Raw genomic sequence first — 22,438 nt, forward strand, 5'->3', positions numbered from 1 at the left:
TTGAAGGTGAACCTTCACCCCAGTCTGAGATTCTGAGCGCTCTGGATCAGATTTTCATCAAGGATCTCAGTACTTTGCTCCGTTCATCTCTCTCTCGATCCCGACAAGTCTCCCAGTCCCTGCCACTGAAAAACATCCCCACAGCATGATGCTGCCACCATGCATCACTGTAGGGATGGTACCAGCTTTCCTCCAGATGTGACGCTTGACATTCAGGCCAAAGAGTTCAATCTTGGTTTCATCAGACCAGAGAATCTTGTTTCTCATGGTCTGAGAGTCCTTTAGGTGCCTTTTAGCAAACTCCAAGTGGGCTGTCATGTGCCTTTTACTGAGGAATGGCTTCTGTCTGGCCACTCTACCATAAAGGCCTGATTGGTGGAATTCTGCAGAGATGGTTGTCCTTCTGGAAGGTTCTCACATCTCCACAGAAGAACTCTGGAGCTCTGTCAGAGTGACCATCGGGTTCTTGGTCACCTCCCTGACCAAGGCCCTTTTCCCCCAATTTCTCAGTTTGGGCCGGGTGGACAGCTCTAGGAAGAGTCTTGGTGGTTCCAAACTTCTTCCATTTAAGAATGATGGAGGCCATCTTCAATGCTGCAGAAATGTTTTGGTACCCTTCCCCAGATCTGTGCCCTGACACAATCCTGTCTCGGAGCTCTACGGACAATTCCTTCGACCTCATGGCTTGGTTTGGTTCTGACATGCATTGTCAACTGTGGGACCTTATACAGACAGGTGTGTGCCCTTCCAAATCATGTCCCATCAATTGAGTTGACCACAGGTCCAATCAAGTTGTATAAACATCTCAAGGATGATCAATGGAAACAGGATGCACTCGATATTCTCAATACCCCCTGTCAGCTCCAGTTTTGTAACAAAAGAGCTATATCTGTAGAATGGCTAACTTAGTGAATCTCCGTTGTGATACACCCCACACAGGGAAACATGGCGGCCCAGTATCAAAACATGGCCGCCCAGTATTAAGAAAAAGAAACAGCCCAGTAGCATGAAAACATGGTGGCCCAGTACCATGAAAGCGTGGCGGCCCAGTACCATGAAAATGTGGCGGCTCAGTACCATGAAAGCGTAGGCGGCCCAGTATCATGAAAGCGTGGCGGCCCAGTACCATGAAAACATGGCCGCCCAGTACCATGAAAACATGGCCTGTCACGCCCTGACCTTAGAGATCCTTTTTATGTCTCTATTTTGGTTGGTCAGGGCGTGAGTTGGGGTGGGCATTCTATGTTTTGTTCTGTGTGTTGTATTTCTATGTGTTTGGCCTGGTATGGTTCCCAATCAGAGGCAGCTGTCAATCGTTGTCTCTGATTGAGAACCATACTTAGGTAGCCTGTTCTCACCTGTGTTTGTGGGTAGTTGTTTTCTGTTTAGTGTTTTTAATCTTTCAGGACTGTTTCGGTTATTCCCTTTGTTATTTTTGTATTTAGTGTTCAGTGTCAATAAACAAACATGAACACGTAATAGGCTGCGCTTTGGTCCTCGCCTTCTTCCACCAACAGCCGTTACATGGCCGCCCAGTATCATGAAAACGTGGCGGCCCAGTATCATGAAAACGTGGCGGCCCAGTATCATGAAAACATGGCCGCTCAGTATCAAGAAAAAGAAACGGCCCAGTACCATGAAAACGTGGCGGCCCAGTATCATGAAAACGTGGCGGCCCAGTACCATGAAAACGTGGCGGCCCAGTATCATGAAAACAAGGCGGCCCAGTATCATGAAAACGTGGCGGCCCAGTACCATGAAAACGTGGCGGCCCAGTATCATGAAAACGTGGCGGCCCAGTATCATGAAAACGTGGCCGCCCAGTATCAAGAAAAAGAAACGGCCCAGTACCATGAAAACGTGGCGGCCCAGTATCATGAAAACATGGCCGCCCAGTATCAAGAAAAAGAAACGGCCCAGTACCATGAAAACGTGGCGGCCCAGTACCATGAAAACGTGGCGGCCCAGTATCATGAAAACGTGGCGGCCCAGTATCATGAAAACGTGGCGGCCCAGTATCATGAAAACGTGGCGGCCCAGTACCATGAAAACATGGCCGCCCAGTATCAAGAAAAAGAAACGGCCCAGTACCATGAAAACATGGCCGCCCAGTACCATGAAAACATGGCGGCACAGTACCATGAAAGCGTGGCGGCCCGGTATCACGAAAGCATGGCGGCCCGGTATCACGAAAACATGGCGGACCAGTATCATGTTGACCAGAAGGAGTCAAGAGACACTCTAAGCTAATTAAAGGTGTAAAACAGAGTATGAAATTTAGAACAAATTACACATGCGCCATAATGGCTGCCTCTAGGGAAACCAGAGAGATAACGATCACTGGGTGATTTTTATCTCCAAGTTCCCAGTTTCGGCTATGAAAGCAAGCCCCTGTGTGTGAGAGGTTCCCCTATAATCAACTCGGTTCTGCTTTACCTGCCTATGACGCCGTTGTTAGCCCCACCTACCTACTTTTAACATCCCCTAATGGGGCTGATAGAGGAAGTGAATGGCATACATTGCCACACCACAGATAACTGAAATAATTAAAAAGGGGTGTGCTTTTGAGAGACTAGACCTAATGGAGTTCTGTACTTGAATGACTGTTCAGTTAAATGCGGGAGTGGGTGTAAATAAGTGTATGACCACAGCAGGCTGCCATAGAACTCTCATAGCAGGCTGCCATAGAACTCGCACAGCAAGCTGCCATAGAACTCTCACAGCAAGCTGCCATAGAACTCTCACAGCAGGCTGCCAACTCTAATAGCAGGCTGCCATAGAACTCTCACAGCAAGCTGCCATAGAACTCTAATAGCAGGCTGCCATAGAACTCTAATAGCAGGCTGCCATATAACTCTCACAGCAGGCTGCCATATAACTCTAATAGCAGCTTTCAGATGCTAAACTGAGGTAAACATCATTCTGAAATCATTACACCATGGCTCTGATTCAGGGAGCTACTTATTGACTGTAAAATCCAATATAAGAAGGCTAGTCATTACTGTCCAGCAAGCTAGGCTAGCTGTGGCTTTCTCCGATTCCAACAGACCCCATACGGAAAGATAAACCCTTCAGACTAGCTAGCTCCGGCAAAAACAAAATGGCCACCTTCGTTAGCACTAAATATATATAAGTTAAGTTTAAGAGCTTTTTTCAAGCTACCAGGTGGACAGGCGATGTAATCCTCTGCGCAGGGAGAAACCCTAGAGGAGGCCTGTGTTATTTCCACACAACAGGTATGTCTGGTTAGGCATGAACCAGGACATTCAGGCAAGAGGATCCAGTGACAACTCATCCCTCCACATCTACACAAATACAAAATGCAGAGACACACAAACACGTGCACACACACACACACACACACACACACAAACCTGTTCCACAGAATTCAGACAAAGATGTGGAGGTAAGATAAACACACCTGGGCACTGAAGTGGACTAACACATACAAACCGTACATTTGTGCTGTAAATTGACTGGGTCCTGGCAAAGCCCCACCCTCTCCTCCCACGCACACTAAAAGAGTCCCAACTCCAGGTCTCTCACACTTTCCGTCTCTGTCCTCCCTACAGCCCACACTTCATTTCCCAGCCCTCTCCTTGCCATCCCTTCATACTCCACTCTTTCTCTCCATACTAAGCTAACATATGGAATAATTTTAAGATGATCATACCATGGATCATTTAGCTATTTGATTTAGAATTTTAGTACCCCTTTACATTTACAATTATTTGATAAAATATTGAATTTGGCCTTTACTACTATAGCCCATAGAAATGCACTGAATAACACATTCATAAATGGAAAAAAAGACAGTCCAAAAATAAATCATAAGGAATAAGGTTTTAAAGTATCTGTCCGATATCTAGTAGACATAAGAAAGCTCAGGAAATATTTTTGTTTTTTTGGACACATATTTAACCCCAGATTTTTGTTGGCACAAAACTACCTCCATATTTCCATTCATTTGTATGGGTCACCTTCAGACGAGTTCCATGACACTTGTGGGGGAAAAAGAGAGCGTGAGAGTCTATCCTATCCATAGAGTGGTCATAATAGAGCCGTTTTCGTGAGAAGACCGATTTTCGGGGATGTCTCATGCTCTGAAAAACACTGCTGTAGCTCGGCCACTTTCCACCGCAGACGCGGAAGGCCGACATAGGCGGATGCGGTGGATTGAGATGCAGCCCATGCTCTAGCCTAAATTGACAGATTTTGATGGGGATTTTTTGTATTATGTTACTTAGAGTGACTTGCAGGAAACCTTAATGGTGAATCAGGCACATCTGATGCAATATTACAACAAAAAAGAAGTTACTGCAAACAACAAACACCGTTTTTTCCCCTCAGACATTATTGCACGCGCGTTAGAAGAGCACAATATGTACTGCAAGTTTTTTTTACCATGTTGCGCGATGCACCTCAGCAGCAAAAACTATAACAATGGTGGTGAGGTGGCCAGTGGTGCCGTTTCCCCCTACTGCAGACTCCATCTTGAAGTTTTCTATATTGGTGGTAGTGGTACATGATAACAATACTGATATCGACTACTGCTAAGCTCCAATGTAATGACAGGTACCTGGTTTATCTCATCCATCCCATTGCTAGCGAACTCAAACACCAGCTCGTTGGGCTGCACCGCAGTCGCCATAGTGATGGAGGTCCGAAGGTAGGACGCAGACGGACAGACGGGGAGGGTGATTTCCAACCCCTCTAGGGAGTGTCCAATCACAAGGAAACCACCAGATTGAACCAAAGGTTGAAAGGTCAGTGATACTGTGGGTCAAAACAAAAAGGCTTCCCTTCTTGAGAATATCCAGAGGCCTCCTCACTCCTGTTTATTTTCTCTGTGGTCCCTGTTAAGGTGTGGTGCAAAGTGCGACAGAGACCCAGGAATCAGAGAAGAGCCGCACTGATGGATGGAGGCAGCCTCTTCCTGGGGCCTGCTGCGTCTGGAGCATCTACACCTGCCTGAGAGAGAGGAGAGAGAGAGGAACATGTCAGTAAACATTCATTAGGAGCCAAGTGTGTGTGTGTGTGTGTGTGTGTGTAAGACCAACTGTGACTGACTGGGGTTCAAAGTCGAACCTGGGTCTCCTGTGCACCACAAAGCTGTATCCGCCTGATGAAATAAAGCCTATCGTAGGGAAAGCGTAGCCCACACCCCACAAGCTGGTCTCAAGGGCAATGGAGGGGAAAGGGAGGGGCCGGTGGTCTGCTTAAAGATTAAAGGGGGGGGGGGGGGGGGGGGGGGCTGGCAACAGTAGAGAGTAGAGAGAGATTCATTGAATTGAGAGAGTCAGGATGGCAGCAGTACTTAGTAAGCCCCCCCCCCCCCCCCCCCCCCCCCCTTCTTTCTCTACTGTTGCAGGGTGGGGCCTGTTTGCCTTGAAATGCCTGACCAAGTGCATTCCTGGTCCAATTGTGTCTCTGAGAGGGTGGTGAAAAGGCGGGGAGGATGAGAGAGGGAAGATGTGTGGGGTTCAAATTAGGCGAGGAGAGGAATACTGTAGCATTTCTTAATATTATTCAGTTCCTTTGGCTTTGATGCCTCATGACTGAGCAAAGCTCTGTTCAAGTAGAGTGTGATTTTGCTGTGATCTGATAGGGGTTTCAGTGGACTGACTGAACACTCTAAGAGACTCTGGGTTGAGGTCAGTGATAAAGTAGTCTACAGTACAACTGCCAAGAGATGAGCTATATGTGTACTTACCATAGGAGTCCCCTCGAAGCCTACCATTGACTATGTACATACCCAGTGTCCATTTCCCAAATTTGTGATTAAAAGTTGCTTGTTTCTTCCCAGTCTGCTCATAACATAAAGCTCAGATGAGAGAAAGGGGGAGTGGAGAGGAGTGGAAAGGAATAATGGGAAAAGGGGGTGAGAGGACACTTGCCCCCTCCCAGGGGAATGGTGTGGGCAAATGGGGGGGTGCTTCCATTCTAGGCACCCCCATTAATCCCTCTCCATGGGCACAGTGACAACTCTGACAGCTCGGTCTACTAGGTGACTCTGCACAAAAAGCAGTGAGACAGGATAGGGACCACACACGGAGCAGACAGCACACATAAACCTGGACTAGGCAGAAACCTTCTCTCTCTGCGTCTCTGGGAACAATGTAAACATCTACAGGTCAGGTTCATATGAGAACCCAGTCCTGGCTGCATAGAGATAAAGTATATTTATTTTAGGCACATTTCATTCTATGCAGGATACAGTCTATGACATCATTGGTACTGCCCAACTCCAATGCTCCCTTCTAGACTTAAAGGGACAGTTCACTTCAAAGTCAAAATCAATCACTTAAAATGTAAATCAAATCAAATGTTATTTGTCACATGTGCCAAATACAACAGGTGTGGACCTTACTGTGAAATGCTCACTTACAAGCCCTTAACCAACAATGCAGTTCAAGAAATAGAGTTAAGAAAATATTTATTAAATAAACTAAAGTAAAAAAAATATATAATAATAAAGAAAATGACATAACAATAACCGAGTCAATGTGCGAGGGTACAGGTTAGTCGAGGTAATTTGGGACTATGCATAGATAATAAACAGCGAGTAGCAGCATTATAAATACAAAGGGGGGGTTAATGTAAATAGTCTGGGTTAGAGGTCGACCGATTATGATTTTTCAACACCGATACCGATTATTGGAGGACCAAAAAAGGTGATACCGATTAAATCGGCCGATTTTTATTAACATAGATTTGTAATAATGACAATTACAACAATACTGAATGAACACTTATTTTAACTTAATATAATACATAAATAAAATCAATTTAGTCTCAGATAAATGAAACATGTTCAATTTGGTTTAAATAATGCAAAAACACAGTGTTGGAGAAGAAAGTAAAAGTGCTAAAAAAGTGCTAAAAAAAAGCTAACATTTAAAGTTCCTTGCTCAGAACATATGAAAGCTGGTGGCTCCTTTTAACATGAGTCTTCAATATTCCCAGTTAAGAAGTTTTAGGTTGTAGTTATTATAGGAATTTATAGGACTATTTCTCTCCATACCATTTGTATTTCATATACCTTTGACTATTGGATGTTCTTATAGGCACTATAGTATTGCCAGCCTAATCTCGGGAGTTGATAGGCTTGAAGTCATAAACATTGCGGAGAGCTGCTGGCAAACGCAGGAAAGTGCTGTTTGAATGAATGCTTATGAGCCTACTGCTGCCTACCACCGCTCAGTCAGACTGCTCTATCAAATCATAGACTTAATTATGATATAATAAACACACAGAAATACGAGCCTTAGGTCATTAATATGGTAAAATCCGCAAACTATAATTTTGAAAACAAAACGTTTATTCTTTCAGTGAAATACAGAACCGTTCCGTATTTTATCTAACGGGTGGCAACCCTAAGTCTAAATATTGCTGTTACATTGCACAACCTTCAATGTTATGTCATAATTATGTATATTTCTGGCAAATTAATTACGGTCTTTGTTAGGAAGAAATGGTCTTCACAGAGTTCGCAACGAGCCAGGTGGCCCAAACTGCTGCATATACTCCGACTCCGCTTACACTGAACGCAAGAGAAGCGACACAATTTCCATAGTTAATATTGCCTGCTAACATGAATTTCTTTTAACTAAATATGCAGGTTTAAAAAAATAGACTTGTGTATTGATTTTAAGAAAGGCATTGATGTTTATGGTTAGGTACATTGGTGCAATGATTGTGCATTTTTCGCGAATGCGCTTTTGTTAAATCATTACACATTTGGCGAAGTAGGCTGTGATTCGATGATAAATTAGCAGGCACCGCATTGATTATATGCAACGCAGGACAAGCTAGATAAACTAGTAATATCATCAACCATGTGTAGTTAACTAGTGATTATGTTAAGATTGATTGTTTTTTATAAAGATACATTTAATGCTAGCTAGCAACTTTTCTTGGCTCCTTGCTGCACTCGAGTAACAGGTGGTCAGCCTGCCACACAGTCTCTTCGTGGATTGCAATGTAATCGGCCATAATCGGCGTCCAAAAATGACGATTACCGATTTTTATGAAAACTTGAAATCATCCCTAATTAATCGGCCATGCCGATAGGTTGACCTCTAGTCTGGGTGGCAATCTGATTAATTGTTCAGCAGTCTTATGGCTTGGGGGTAGAAGCTGTTAAGGAGCCTTTTGGACCTAGACTTGGCACTCCGGTACCACTTGCCATGCGGTAGCAGAGAGAACAGTCTATGACGTGGGTGACTGGAGTGTATGAGTGTATGAAATGTATGAGTGTTTTGTGGATACGCGCACTGAGAAATTTAGATTTTTAAATTAACTGTCCCTTTATGAGAGGCCAGAATATGATATGACCCCTACAATCCTGTCTCACTTCTCTGTTCAATTTCCCTTTTCTCCTATTCAGCATGCCATCCACCATGACTGTCTGTTAGAATTTGAAAGTGCCATCAATCAACCAAACTATTACGTTATCTTAGTCCAAGAGTTTAGAGATAAGCTTGTGACTGAATGAATCATTCGCACCGTCCAATCACAAGTGGGTTATCTGATGCTAGCCAAAAGCCTGTTATCAGATCAATAGAAATATCAAGGTAGAAGGGCCTGGCTTTTCTATATGATGGGTTAAATGTGAACAATGTCTGTGTGTGTGTGAGAGTGTGTGTGTGTGCTCACATGCATGTATTCTATATCCCTCCTGTTACTGAATCATTGATTTGGGTGGCCCAGTGCTGAGGGCAGACAGAGATACTACAGTCAGTCATTAGAGAGACCTGCACAGTATCCCAGAGCACATGACAACAGCTGCCTTGTCTGCACAGGCAGAGGAAGGCTGAGATCACTCTCAGCCAGAGGAGAGGAGAAACAAGCGAAGCAAAACAGAAGGGAGGAACGCTCTCTTGCTCTGTTAAAGTGTTCCTCAATTTCACAAGCCTCCACAGAGCAAATAAAGCAGTGTGACTTTAGGCTGGGTGGTGCCACTCTAGACCAGCCTCAGACTGCAGGAGTTAGTAGAAGTAATTACCACTCCACTGTGGCTCACGTCACGTGACTGACGGTTGACTTGCTCCACACACTCCCTCCCTCAAACATGGCTGTCTGTTGTAGCGTGTCCTCAGCTCTATGTGCTGTAGGAGGAGGAGCTAGCTGAGAAAAGACAGCAGAAGACTGCTCTCCCTCTCCCAAAGTAACTAGCAGTCGCAATAACAACCAATTAGAGGCCTGCGGTCTGTTCAAAAGGGAGCGATGTTACAGAGCGTTGTATTGTGTAGAACAGATATGACTGTCTGTCAGGTGGAATAGAGATTACCAACTGGGCAAAAAACAGTTGATATGACTGTCTGTCAGGTGGAATAGAGATTACCAACTGGGCAAAAAACAGTTGATATGACTGTCTGTTAGGTGGAATAGAGATTACCCACTGGGCAAAAACTGGTTGGAATCAATGTTGTTTTCATGTCATTTCGACCCAAAAAAATCTATCTGATGATGTTGAATCAACTTGGAAAACTGACTGGATTTGCAAAAAGTAATCAACGTACATTTTAACCTAAATGATTTTGTGTTGAATTCACGTTAGTTGACAACTCAATCAAATGTATATAAAACGTTGAACTGCAGTCTGTGCTCAGTGGGTAGCATAGGCTAAACTTGTTAGGCCTACCGTTCTATCTGCAATGTTCTGAACGTTTCACGAAATGTAATACACCCGTGTAACAAACGCACAGCTCCCAGCAGGCCATGCTTCCCTCCTCTTCGCTCTCCTCAGCTGAGCTCATTGTTGACCATGAAAGGAGGTAATTTAAGTCAATTGAATGACTAGGCAATGAGTCAGCCTGCATGTGGCAACCACGCAAACATTGTGGGAAACAAGAAAACCGACCAAGAACAAACTATTCTTATCGACCCCGGTTACTTGCTCGAATTACAAAATGTGAGATGTTCAATGTTCAAAAGAGGTGACGTTGTTATAGGGTGGTTGGAGAATGCTCCGATGGTTCTGGTATAACTATGTGATGGGCGGTAGTATTATGGGTGGTGCTGCATGCTCTAACACTCACTAGCCCTGTATCGAGAGTGTAAGATCATGGCCTCAATGCTGTCAGCTCAAGAGTCTCAGAATAGCTCCTGATCTAATGAGCGCTTTTGGGGTGGAAATGGGAGAAAGTTAGAGGGAAGACAGGGAGAGTGTGGAGTTCTTTCCTGCTTGGTGATAGCGGGGAAACTGACTAACACTGGCATTCCTGGCATTTCAGGGTGGATGGAGAGGATAGACAAGAGAGTGGGCATAAATCACACTTCTCTCTTCCCTAAACACCGCAAAGTTTAGGAAAACTGACCCACTGCAGTCAATTACAACAGCTCATCATATCCCAGTGACGGAATATAGCCCTCTACTTGAGTAGTTCAGTCTCAGTCAGAGAGACAAACAGAAAAGCTTAACCTCAAATACATCTCTAGAGCATGGTCTCGTTCCCAGAAACTGCTAGCTATTAGCCTGGCAAAAGTGAAGCTACATTGAAGGTAAAAACAAAATATTGAACTGCAGTCTGTGCTCAGTGGGTAGCGTAGGCTCAATTTGGTAGGCATACCTTTCTATCTAGAAAGGAACTGATCGTGGACTATAGGAAAAGGAGGGCCAAACGGGCCCCCATTAACGTCGACGGGGCTGAAATGGAGCGGGTCGAGAGTTTCAAGTTCCTTGGTGTTCACATCACCAACGAACTATCATGGTCCAAACATACCAAGACAGTCGGGAAGAGCGCACGACAACACCTTTTCCCCCTCGGGAGACTGAAAAGATTTCACATGTGTCCCCAGATCCTCAAACAGTTCTACAGCTGCACCATCAAGAGCACCCTGACCGGTTGCATCACCGCCTGGTATGGCAACTGCTCAGCATCTGACCGTAAGGCGCTACAGAGGGTAGTGCGTATGGGCCAGTACATCACTGGGGCCAATCTTCCTGACATTTAGGACCTATATATTAGGCGGTGTCAGAGGAAGGCCCCCCAAAACATTTGTTAGAGACTCCAGTCATAGACTGTTCTCTCTGCTACCTCACAGCAAGCGGTACCGGAGTGCCAAGTTTAGGACCAAAAGGCTCCTTAACAGCTTCTACCCAAAAGCCATAAGACAATGAATCAAATGGCCACCTGGACAATTTACATTGACACTTTAGTTTATTTAGTAAATCTTTTCTTTAACTGCATTGTTGGTTAAGGGCTTGCAAGAAAGCATTTCACGGTAAGGTCTACCTACACCTGTTGTATTAGGCGCATGTGACAAATACAATTTGCTTTGAAACCAAAGCAGCTACATTTTCATACACTACCAATCAAAGGTTTTAAAACACCTACTCATTCAAGGGTTTTTCTTTATTTGTACTATTATCTAAATTGCAGAATAATAGTGAAGAATTCATAACTATAAAATAACACATATGGAATCATGTAGTAACCAAACAAGTGTTAAACAAATCATAATATATTTGAGATTCTTCAAATAGCCACCCTTTGCCTTGATGACAACTTTTCTGCAAAGAAACCACTACTAAAACGTCACCAATAATAAGAAGAGACTTGCTTGTGCCAAGAAACACGAGCAATGGACACTCTTGGCATTCTCTCAATCAGCTTCATGAGGTTGTCACCTGGAATGCATTTCAATTAACAGGTGTGCCTTCTTAAAAGTTCATTTGCGGAATTTCTTTCCTTCTTAATGCGTTTGACCTTTTTAATGCGTTGTGTTGTGGCAAGGTAGGGCAAAACAGGTAGCCTAGTAATTAGAGCTTTGGACTGGTAACCGAAAGGTTGCAAGATCGAATCCCTGAGCTGACAAGGTAAACATCTGTCATTCTGCCACTGAACAAGGCAGTTAACCCACTGTTCCTAGGCCGTAATTTAAAAATAAGATTTTGTTCTTAACTGAATTACATATATATATAGATTTTAAAAAAAATTAAGTCCACATCCATACTATGGCAAGAACAACTAAGATAAGCAAAGAGAAATGATCCATCATTACTTTAAGACATGAAGGTCAGTCAATACGGAAAATTACAAGAACTTTGAACATTTCTTCAAGTGCAGTCGCAAAAACCATAAAGCGCTATGATAAAACTGGCTCTCATGAGGACCGCCACAGGAATGGAAGACCCAGAGTTACCTCTGCTGCAGAGGATAAGTTCATTAGTTACCAGCTTCAGAAATTTCAGCCCAAATAAATGCTTCACAGAGTTCAAGTAACAGACACATCTCAACATAAACTGTTCAAAAGAGACTGTGTGAATCAGGCCTTCATGGTAAAATTACTGCAAAGAAACCACTCCTAAAGGACACCAATAAGAAGAAGAGACTTGCTTGGGCCAAGAAACACAAGTAATGGACATTAGACCGGTGGAAATCTGTCCTTTGGTCTGGAGTCCAAATTTGAGATTTTTGGATCCAACCGACGTGTCTTTGTGAGACGCGGTGAGGGTGAACGGATGATCTCTGCATGTGTGGTTCCCACCGTAAATCATGGAGGAGGTGGTGTTATGGTGTGGGGATGCTTTGCTGGTGACAATGTCTGTGATTTATTTAGAATTCAAGGCACACTTAATCAGCATGGCTACCACAGCATTCTGCAGCAATACGTCATCCCATCTGGTTTGGGCTTAGTGGTACTCTCATTTGTTTTTCAACAGGATAATGACCCAACACACCTCCTGGCTGTGTAAGGGCTATTTTACCAAGAAGGAGAGTGATGGAGTGCTGCATCAGATGACCTGGCTTCCACAATTTTTTTCTTTCACCTTTATTTAACCAGGTAGGCCAGTTGAGAACAAGTTCTCATTTACAACTGCAACCTGGCCAAGATAAAGCAAAGCAGTGCGACACAAACAACAACATAGAGTTACACATGGAATAAACAAACATACAGTCAATAACACAATAGAAAAAAATATATATACAGTGTGTGCAAATGAGGTAAGATTAAGGAGGTAAGGCAATAAATAGGCTGTAGTGGCGAAGTAATTACAATTTAGCAATTAAACACAGGAGTGATAGATGTGCAGAAGATGAATGTGCAAGTAGAGATACTGGGGTGCAAAGAAGTAAAATAAATAAAATAACAATATGGGGATGAGGTAGTTGGATGGGCTATTGACAGATGAGCTATATACAGGTGCAATGATCTGTGAGCTGCTCTGACAGCTGATGCTTAAAGTTAGTGAGGGAGATATGAGTCTCCAGCTTCAGTGATTTTAGTCATTCATTCCAGTCATTGGCAGCAGAGAACTGGAAGGAAAGGCAGCCAAATGAGGAATAGGCTTCGGGGGTGACCAGTTAAATATACCTGCTGGAGCGCATGCTACGGGTGGGTGCTGCTATGGTGACCAGTGAGCTGAGATTTATTTTATTAAACCTTTATTTAACTAGGCAAGTCAGTTAAGAACACATTCTTATTTTCAATGACGGCCTAGGAAAGGTGGGTTAACTGCCTTGTTCAGGGGCAGAACGACAGATTTTTACCTTGTCAGCTCGGGGATTCGTTTTTGCAACCTTCCGGTTACTAGTCCAATGCTCTAACCACCTGCCTTATATTGCACTCCATGAGGAGCCTGCATGGCAGGCTGACTACCTGTTACGCGAGGGCAGCAAGAAGCCAAGCAAGTTGCTAGCTAGCGTTAAACTTATAAAAAACAATCAATCTTCACATCATCACTATTTAACTACACATGGTTGATGATATTACTAGTTTATCTAGCGTGTCCTGCGTTGCATATAATCGATGCAGTGCCTGTTAATTTCTCATCGAATCACAGCCTACTTCGCCAAACGGGTGATGATTTAGCACTGTCGTTGCACCTAACCATAAACATCAATGTTTTAAAATCAATTCACAAGTATATATTTCTAAACCTGCATATTTAGTTAATATTGCCTGCTAACATGAATTTCTTATAATTAGGGAAATTGTGTCACTTCTCTTGCGTTCCGTGCAAGCAGTCAGGGTATATGCAGCAGTTTGGGCCGCCTGGCTCGTTGCGAACTGTGTGAAGTCCATTTATTCCTAACAAAGACCGTAATTAATTTGCCAGAATTGTACATAATTATGACATAACATTGAAGGTTGTACAATGTAACAGCCATATTTAGACTTAGGGATGCCACCCGTTAGATAAAATACGGAACGGTTCCGTATTTCACTGAAAGAATAAACGTTTTGTTTTTCGAAATGATCGTTTCCGGATTCTACCATATTAATGACCAAAGGCTCTTATTTCTGTGTGTTATTATGTTATAATTAAGTCTATGATTTGATAATTGATAGAGCAGTCTGACTGAGCGATGGTAGGCAGCAGCAGGCTCATAAGCATTCATTCAAACAGCACTTCCGTGCGTTTGCCAGCAGCTCTTCACAATGCTTCAAGCATTAAGCTGTTTATGACTTCAAGCCTATCAACTCCCGAGATTAGGCTGGTGTAACCGATGTGAAATGGCTAGCTAGTTAGCGGGGTGCACGCTAATAGCGTTTCAATCGGTGGCGTCACTCGCTCTGAGACTTGGAGTAGTTGTTCCCCTTGCTCTGCAAGGACCGCGGCTTTTGTGGAGCGATGGGTAACGATGCTTCGAGGGTGGCTGTTTTTCCCCCCCCCCACCTTTATTTAACCAGGTAGGCTAGTTGAGATCAAGTTCTCATTTACAACTGCGACCTGGCCAAGATAAAGTTGTCGATGTGTTCCTGGTTCGAGCCTAGGTAGGGGCGAGGAGAGGGACGGAAGCTATACTGTTACACTGGCAATACTAAAGTGCCTATTAGAGCATCCAATAGTCAAAGGTATATGAAATACAAATCGTATAGAGAGAAATAGTCCTATAATTCCTATAATAACTACAACCTAAAACTTCTTACCTGGGAATATTGAAGACTCATGTTAAAAGGAACCACCAGCTTTCATATGTTCTCATGTTCTGAGCAAGGAACTTAAACGTTAGCTTTTTTACATGGCACATATTGCACTTTTACTTTCTTCTCCAACACTTTGTTTTTGCATTATTTAAACCAAATTGAACATGTTTCATTATTTATTTGAGGCTAAATTGATTTTATTGGTGTATTATATTAAGTTAAAATAAGTGTTCATTCAGTATTGTTGTAATTGTCATTATTACAAATAAATAAATAGTCCGATTAATCGGTATAGGCTTTTTTTTGTCCTCCAATAATCGGTATCGGTATCGGCGTTGAAAAATCATAATCGGTCGACCTCTAGACCAGTGAAATATACCTGCTGGAGCACGTGCTGCGGGTGGGTGCTGCTATGGTGACCAGTGAGCTGAGAGAAGGCAGGGCTTTACCTGCAACGACTTATAGATGACCTGGAGCCAGTGGGTTTGGCTACAAATATGAAGCGAGGGCCAGCCAATGAGAGCACAAAGGTCGCAGTGGTGGGTAGTATATGGCGCTTTGGTGACAAAACGGATGGCACGGAGATAGACTACATCCAATTTGCTGAGTAGAGTGTTGGAGGCTATTTTGTAAATGACATCGCCGAAGTCAAGGATCGGTAGGATAGTCAGTTTTACTAGGGTATGTTAGGCAGCATGAGTGAAAGATGCTTTGTTGCGAAATAGGAAACCGATTTTAGATTTAATTTGGGATTGGAGATGCATAATGTGAGTCTGGAAGGAGAGTTTACAGTCTAACCAGACACCTATGTATTTGTAGTTGTCCACATATTCTAAGTCAGAACCGTCCAGAGTAGTTATGCTGGCACCCCCATAGAGACTGCCAGAGGTCCGGACAACAGGCCCACCGATTTGACACACTGAACTCTATCTGAGAAGTAGTTGGTGAACCAGATGAGGCAGTCATCTGAGAAACCAAGGCTGTTGAGTCTGCCAAGAAGAATGTGGTGATTGACAGTCGAAAGCCTTGGCCAGGTCGATGAATACGGCTGCAAGGTGTTGTCTTTTATCGATGGCAGTTATGATATCGTTTAGGACCTTGAGCGTGGCTGAGGTGCACCCATGACCAGCTCGGAAACCAGATTGCATAGCGGAGAAGATACGGTGGGATTCGAAATGGTCAGTGATCTGTTTGTTAACTTGGCTTTCGAAGACCTTAGAAAGGCAGGGTAGGATAGACGTGGGTCTGTAACAGTTTGGGTCTAGAGTGTCTCCCCCTTTGAAGAGGGGGATGACCGTGGCAGCTTTCCAATCTTTGGGGATCTCAGACAATACGAACAAGTGGTTGAACAGGCTAGTAATAGGGGTTGCAACAATTGCGGCGGATCATTTTAGAAAGAGAGGGTCCAGATTGTCTAGCCCAGCTGATTTGTAGGGGTCCAGGTTTTGCAACTCTTTCAGAACATAAGCTGTCTGGATTTGGGTGAAGGAGAAATGGGGGAGGTTTGGGAAAGTTGCTGTGGGGGGTGCCGGGCTGTTGACCAGGGTAGGGGTAGCCAGGTGGAAAGCATGGCCAGCCATAGAAAAATGCTTATTGAAATTCTCAATTATCGTGGATTTATCGGTGGTGACAGTGTTTTCTAGCCTCAGTGCAGTGGGCAGCTGGGGGAAGGGGCTCTTATTCTCCATGGACTTTACAGTGTCCCAGAACTTTTTGGAGTTTGTGCTACAGGATGCAAATTTCTGTTTGAAAAAGCTAGCCTTTGCTTACCTAACTGCCTGAGTATATTGGTTCCTAACTTCCCTGAAAAGTTGCATATCGCGGGGGCTATTCGATGCTAATGCAGTACGCCACATGATGTTTTTGTGCTGGTCAAGGGCAGTCAGGTCTGGAGTGAACCAAGGGCTATATCTGTTCCTCGTTCTACATTTTTTGAATGGGGCATGCTTATTTAAGATGGTGAGGAAAGCACTTTTAAAGAATAACAAAGGCATCCTCTACTGACAGAATGAGGTCAATATCCTTCCAGGACACCCGGGCCAGGTCGATTAGAAAGGCCTGCTCGCTGAAGTGTTTTAGGGGCGTTTGACAGTGATGAGGGGTGGTCGTTTGACCGCGGACCCATTATGGACGCAGGCAATGACGCAGTGATCACTGAGATTCTGGTTGAAGACAGCAGAGGTGTATTTAGAGGGCAGGTTGGTCAGGATGATATCTATGAGGGTGCCCGTGTTTACAGATTTGGGGTTGTACCTGGTAGGTTCATTGATCATTTGTGTGAGATTGAGGGCATCTAGCTTAGATTGTAGGACGGCCGGGGTATTAAGCATGTCCCAGTTTAGGTCACCTAACAGTACGAGCTCTGAAGATAGATGGGGGGCAATCAATTCACATATGGTGTCCAGGGCACAGCTGGGGGCAGAAGGTGGTCTATAACAAGCGGGAACGGTGAGAGACTTGTTTCTGGAAAGGTGGATTTTTAGAAGTAGAAGCTCGAATTGTTTGAGCACAGACCTGGATAGTATGACAGAACTCTGCAGGCTGTCGCTGCAGTAGATTGCAACTCCGCCCCCTTTGGCAGTTCTCCAATCTCAACCAAATTGAGATGGTTTAGGATGAGTCGGACCGCAAAGTGAAGGAAAAGCAGCCAACAAGTGCTCAGCATATGTGGAAACTCCTTCAAGACTGTTGGAAAATCATTCCAGGTGAAGCTGGTTGAGAGAATGCCAAGAGTGTGCAAAGCTGTCATCAAGGCAAAGGGTGGCTATTTGAAGAATCTCAAACATTTAATATTTTGATTTGTTTGTTTAACAATTTTTTGGTTACTACATGATTCCATGTGTTATTTCATAGTTTTGATGTCTTCACTATTATTCTACAATGTAGAAGATAGTAAAAATAAATAAAAACCTTGAATGAGTAGGTGTTCTAAAACTTTTGACTGGTAGTGTAGATCTGACCTGAGAGCAAAGCAAAATACCAATGTACAAGTTGTTAGAAAACCCCAGAAAAACCGAGGACAACACCACATTTTTGTGCTCATCAAGTGTGGTCAGCAGAGAAGTGCTGTTTTGCAGGAATCATCTGGGTTCCTGTTGGGGAAATGACTCAGTGGTATTAGGCTGATGTCAAGTCAATCCTGGAGCTCTGTGATAGCCAGTGCCGGGCCTGAGAGGATTCTGGCCTCATGCACATCAACAGGGACATAAAACACATGGTGTCAGCAGACCAAAGGCTAAGAAATGTACTTCATTTAACAACAACAGCAAAACCCTACTGAGGGAGACAATGAACTAACCACTCTTCTGACATAAGTCACAGACAATTAAACATGCACAATTAAACATCAAGTCTTTTAGACATGCAAGTTGCTAAAATGTTTTAAGACATCTCACACCATGTCCCATGTTAGTGGAACAAAGCATTGACAGCCTTCCAAGGCAAACTAGCCCAGTTGTTTGGGAATTATACATAGCAGAAAAGGTCACAGTCCTCCGCAATGAAGAGGCTGCTGCCTCGGCACCAGAGAACAGAGTGTACACAGACAATGTCCTTTCACCACCACAGCAACCTACAGCAGTGTGTGTAAGAACTGGCAGTAGTATTCTCTGCTTTGCTCGGCACATGTTCATGCATGGGCCATGGTAGTGTACAATGCTCACAGTCCTGACATGTTTTAACTTTATCGGGGAATAGGAGGTTAGAAGTTGCCATGCCGGGTGAGATATATGGCCAAAAATGAAGGCAGAGGACATAGGCATCCTCTAACAACGCCCAGCTTTACCTCTACCCGTATGTACATATCTACCTCAATTACCTCATACCCCAGCACATCGACTCATACTGGCACCCTGTGTATATAGCCAAGTTATCGTTACTCATTGTGTATTTATTCCTTGTGTTACTAGTTTTCTATTATTTCTCAATTTTTCTCTCTGCATTGTTGGAAAGGGCCCGTAAGTAAGCACTTCACTGTTAGTCTGCACCTGTTGTTTAGGAAGCATGTGACAAGTACAATTTGATTTGACTTGATTTGAGCTGGCGAGTGCGGCCAGTAAAGCGAAACAACAAAACATGCCGCTATGTCTCAAATCAAATCAAATGTTATTGGTCATATACACATGGAAAGCAGATGTTATTGCGAGGGTAGCGAAATTCTTGTGCTACTAGTTCCGACAGTGCAACAATATCTAACATGTAATCTGGACTGATATGTCTGAGTTCTACAGTGCTGCATTGAGAGTTACATTAACACACAGTTCTACAGTGCTGTTACTGTTCGGTATGCCTGAAGTTTGGGATATGGGATTGATTACTCTGTTCTGTATGAGTCAGTTGAGTTTGATATTAAACAACATCGAGTTGATAATGCAGCCGTCATTCTAAACAAAACACCTGCATCCAAACCAACAGTGATGTCTGTCTGTTGTAGTAATGCACAGGGAGGTGGGCTGGTGTGCTACGGCCAAATGGAGATGGAGAGAAAAAGGTCACCTCCAGTACAGGGCTTTCAGTGGGAGAGATGGAATTTAATCTGATCTCTCGTAAACCTTGTACTATTCCACTGCAGCCCCAGGCTCTGAGTGAGAGAAGGGCTAATATGGACAAGGTCGCAGGCAGCAGCACCCTCACAGACAGCTGCTGCTAGTGCTAACTTTCTAAGGCCAACCCTGAAGAGCTATAGCATTCTGTGGTGTGTGGCAATACAGACTGGTGCTGCTAGTGCTAACTCGCTAAGGTTAAATCTGAAGAGCTATAGCTAGCCCTCTGGTGTGACAACACAGCTCATAGTGCTACCTCACAGCGCATAGAGCCACATGAGTACCATGATCATTTGCATGGTAATTTACTATGTTTTTTAAGCAGACAGATCAGCTGTGTGTGTAGAGTCTAGAGCATGATAATCTAATTTATTGATCATAGATTACCAAAATTCACATGACTTCTGCATTGAGTCTTCATACGGATGTGAGAGTTAAATCATTCAAATCTAGGAATGTTTTTTTTGTATTACTAATTGTAGCTTACTTGTAGCCTACACAAGTATTATGATGCTTTGGAAATATATTGACACACACACCTCCCTATCATGGCAGAGCATACCATGCATGAGGACAGAGAGAAGAGGGAGTAGAAAACTGAAAATAGAGGCACAAAATATAATTGAGAGAAGAGAAACAAACAGCAGCCACAAACTGACCTGTGAAGCTTGCGCTGACAGGAAATGCATCACTGGGTTTCAGCGACTTCCTGTCTGTTAAACCACATTCAGTAGAAAACCTCTCTCAGTGCAAGAGTCAAATGTTATTTTGCACAACTACCCCTCCTTGCTTCTAACTAACTCATTGGGTCTTTGACGTGTTTCTACCCTTCCTCTGTGGCCTTACATAGTCCAAAACTCAGGAACTGTGGGGTCTGAAATTATTGACAACCTTGATAAAGATGAGCAATAATGACTGTATAAAATAAATAATATTTTATGCTATATTGTATACAACATTCTGGGGGGGAAATTATATTATTTTCTAATACAATTGCTCAGAGAAAGAGATATTGTTTAACAAGTAATACATTTTTTCTTAAAGATTCCTATGAATAAAGTAGTCAAAAGTTTAGTATTTGTTCCCATATTCCGAGCACAAAATGATTACATCAAACTTGTGATGCTACAAACTTTTGGATGCATTTTCAGTTCGTTTTGGTTGTGTTTAAGATAATTTTATGCCCAATAGAAATTAAATGGTAAATAATGTATTGTGTCATTTTGCAGTATTGTAAATAAAAATAGAATAGGTTTCTAAACACTTCTACATTAATGTGGATGTTACCAGGACTATGGATAATCCTGAATAAATCGTGAATAATGATGAGTGAGGGTCAAAGATCATACCCCCAAGACATTCTAACCTCTCACCATTACAATAACGGGATGTTAGCATGTCTTTGGGGTATGATCTTTGACCCTCTGTAATTTTCCCACTCATCTTTATTCATGATTCATTCAGGATTATTTAGTTTATACAGTCCTTATTGCTCATCTTTATCAATAATTTCAGATCCCACTCTATGTACACTACCGTTCAAAAGTTTGGGGTCACTTAGAAATGTCCTTGTTTTTGAAAGAAAAGCTATTTTTTTGTCCATTAAAATAACATCAAATTGATCAGAAATACAGTGTAGACATTGTTAATGTTGTAAATTACTATTGTTGCTGAAAACGGCTGATTTTTTATGGAATATCTACATAGCTGTACAGAGGCCCATTATCAGCAACCATCACTCCTGTGTTCCAATGGCACGTTGTGTTAGCTAATCCAAGTTTATCATTTTAAAAGGCTAATTGATCATTAGAAAACCCTTTTGCAATTATGTTAGCACAGCTGAAAACTGTTGTACTGATTAAAGAAGCAATAAAACTGGCCTTCTTTAAACTAGTTGAGTATCTGGAGCATCAGAATTTGTGGGTTTGATTACAGGCTCAAAATGGCCAGAAACAAAGACCTTTCTTCTGAAACTCGTCAGTCTATTCTTGTTCTGAAAAATGAAGGCTATTCCATGTGAGAAATTGCCAAGAAACTGAAGATCTTGTACAACGCTGTGTCCTACTCCTTTCACAGAACATTGCAAACTGGCACTAACCAGAATAGACAGAGGAGTGGGAGGCCCTGGTGCACAACTGAGCAAGAGGACAAGTACATTAGAGTGTCTAGTTTGAGAAACAGACACCTCACAAGTCCTCAACTGGCAGCTTCATTAAATAGTACCCGCAAAACACCAGTCTCAACATCAACAGTGAAGATAACCTAGATATGCTATACATGCCCTTCCAAAACTCACACTTACATCTAACATATAGACACACACAGAAACCTGACTAGGTAACCCCTTTCCGTTCCTTCCTTCCCCATGTGTTCGTGAGCAAGGTGTTGCCACCCACCAAATATAGCCCCTTTTACACTGGTTTTACGCCAATTCTAAGAAGAACCAAGCTCCTGTCACTATGTTCTGCCAGTAAAGCATTGGTCAAACATAATATTTTCTATCTTACCTGAGGTAAATAGCCAACCGTCCAAACCATGGATTCTGAATGATAGTCATGGTGTGGTCTTAAGAACATTTTTCAGAACTACCCCCACCACCAGCAATCTGTTTCTATTATGTGGCAACAGGCCACACGCCACAGATAGGAAGAGCCATTTGACTTGTGAAAACAGGACAGGAAATTGCAGAAAGGGGCAAATAAATACATCTGCCCCCTTATATCTCGAGTAAAGCTAGCAGCTACATGAGTGCTACAAGAGGCTACTCATTAAAATGTAAATTCGGCCATTTTACCTGTTCACGGAATAGCAAGAATGATTAGAATCCAGAAACTGGAAAGGCGCCTATTGGTCATCTGTGATCAAAAACACAGAATGATATTGAAGAGCAGCGATGCAAATCTCACATGGGAGATGGTTGTTTGTTCATCATCATTGACCCCATCTCCAACCTGGTTCATGCACACTGAGGTGAAATTATTAGCTATTAACAGGATCCAGTTGTGAACTAACATGCT

At 43.1% G+C, this 22,438-nt stretch overlaps 1 protein-coding gene across 1 annotated transcript in view; it reads right to left on the bottom strand.

Moving 5' to 3' along the window:
* Positions 1-22,438, bottom strand: part of LOC120048003 (ETS-related transcription factor Elf-1-like) — a 76,251-nt gene that overhangs the window by 20,615 nt on the left and 33,198 nt on the right. Inside the window, exon 2 of the mRNA XM_038993660.1 lies at positions 4,580-4,971. Within this exon, the coding sequence (XP_038849588.1) occupies positions 4,580-4,651 (72 nt within the window). The 5' untranslated portion in view covers positions 4,652-4,971. The remainder of the gene's footprint in view (positions 1-4,579; positions 4,972-22,438) is intronic.

Source organism: Salvelinus namaycush, chromosome 5, assembly GCF_016432855.1.
Source record: "Salvelinus namaycush isolate Seneca chromosome 5, SaNama_1.0, whole genome shotgun sequence".
Lineage (NCBI taxonomy): Eukaryota > Metazoa > Chordata > Actinopteri > Salmoniformes > Salmonidae > Salvelinus > Salvelinus namaycush.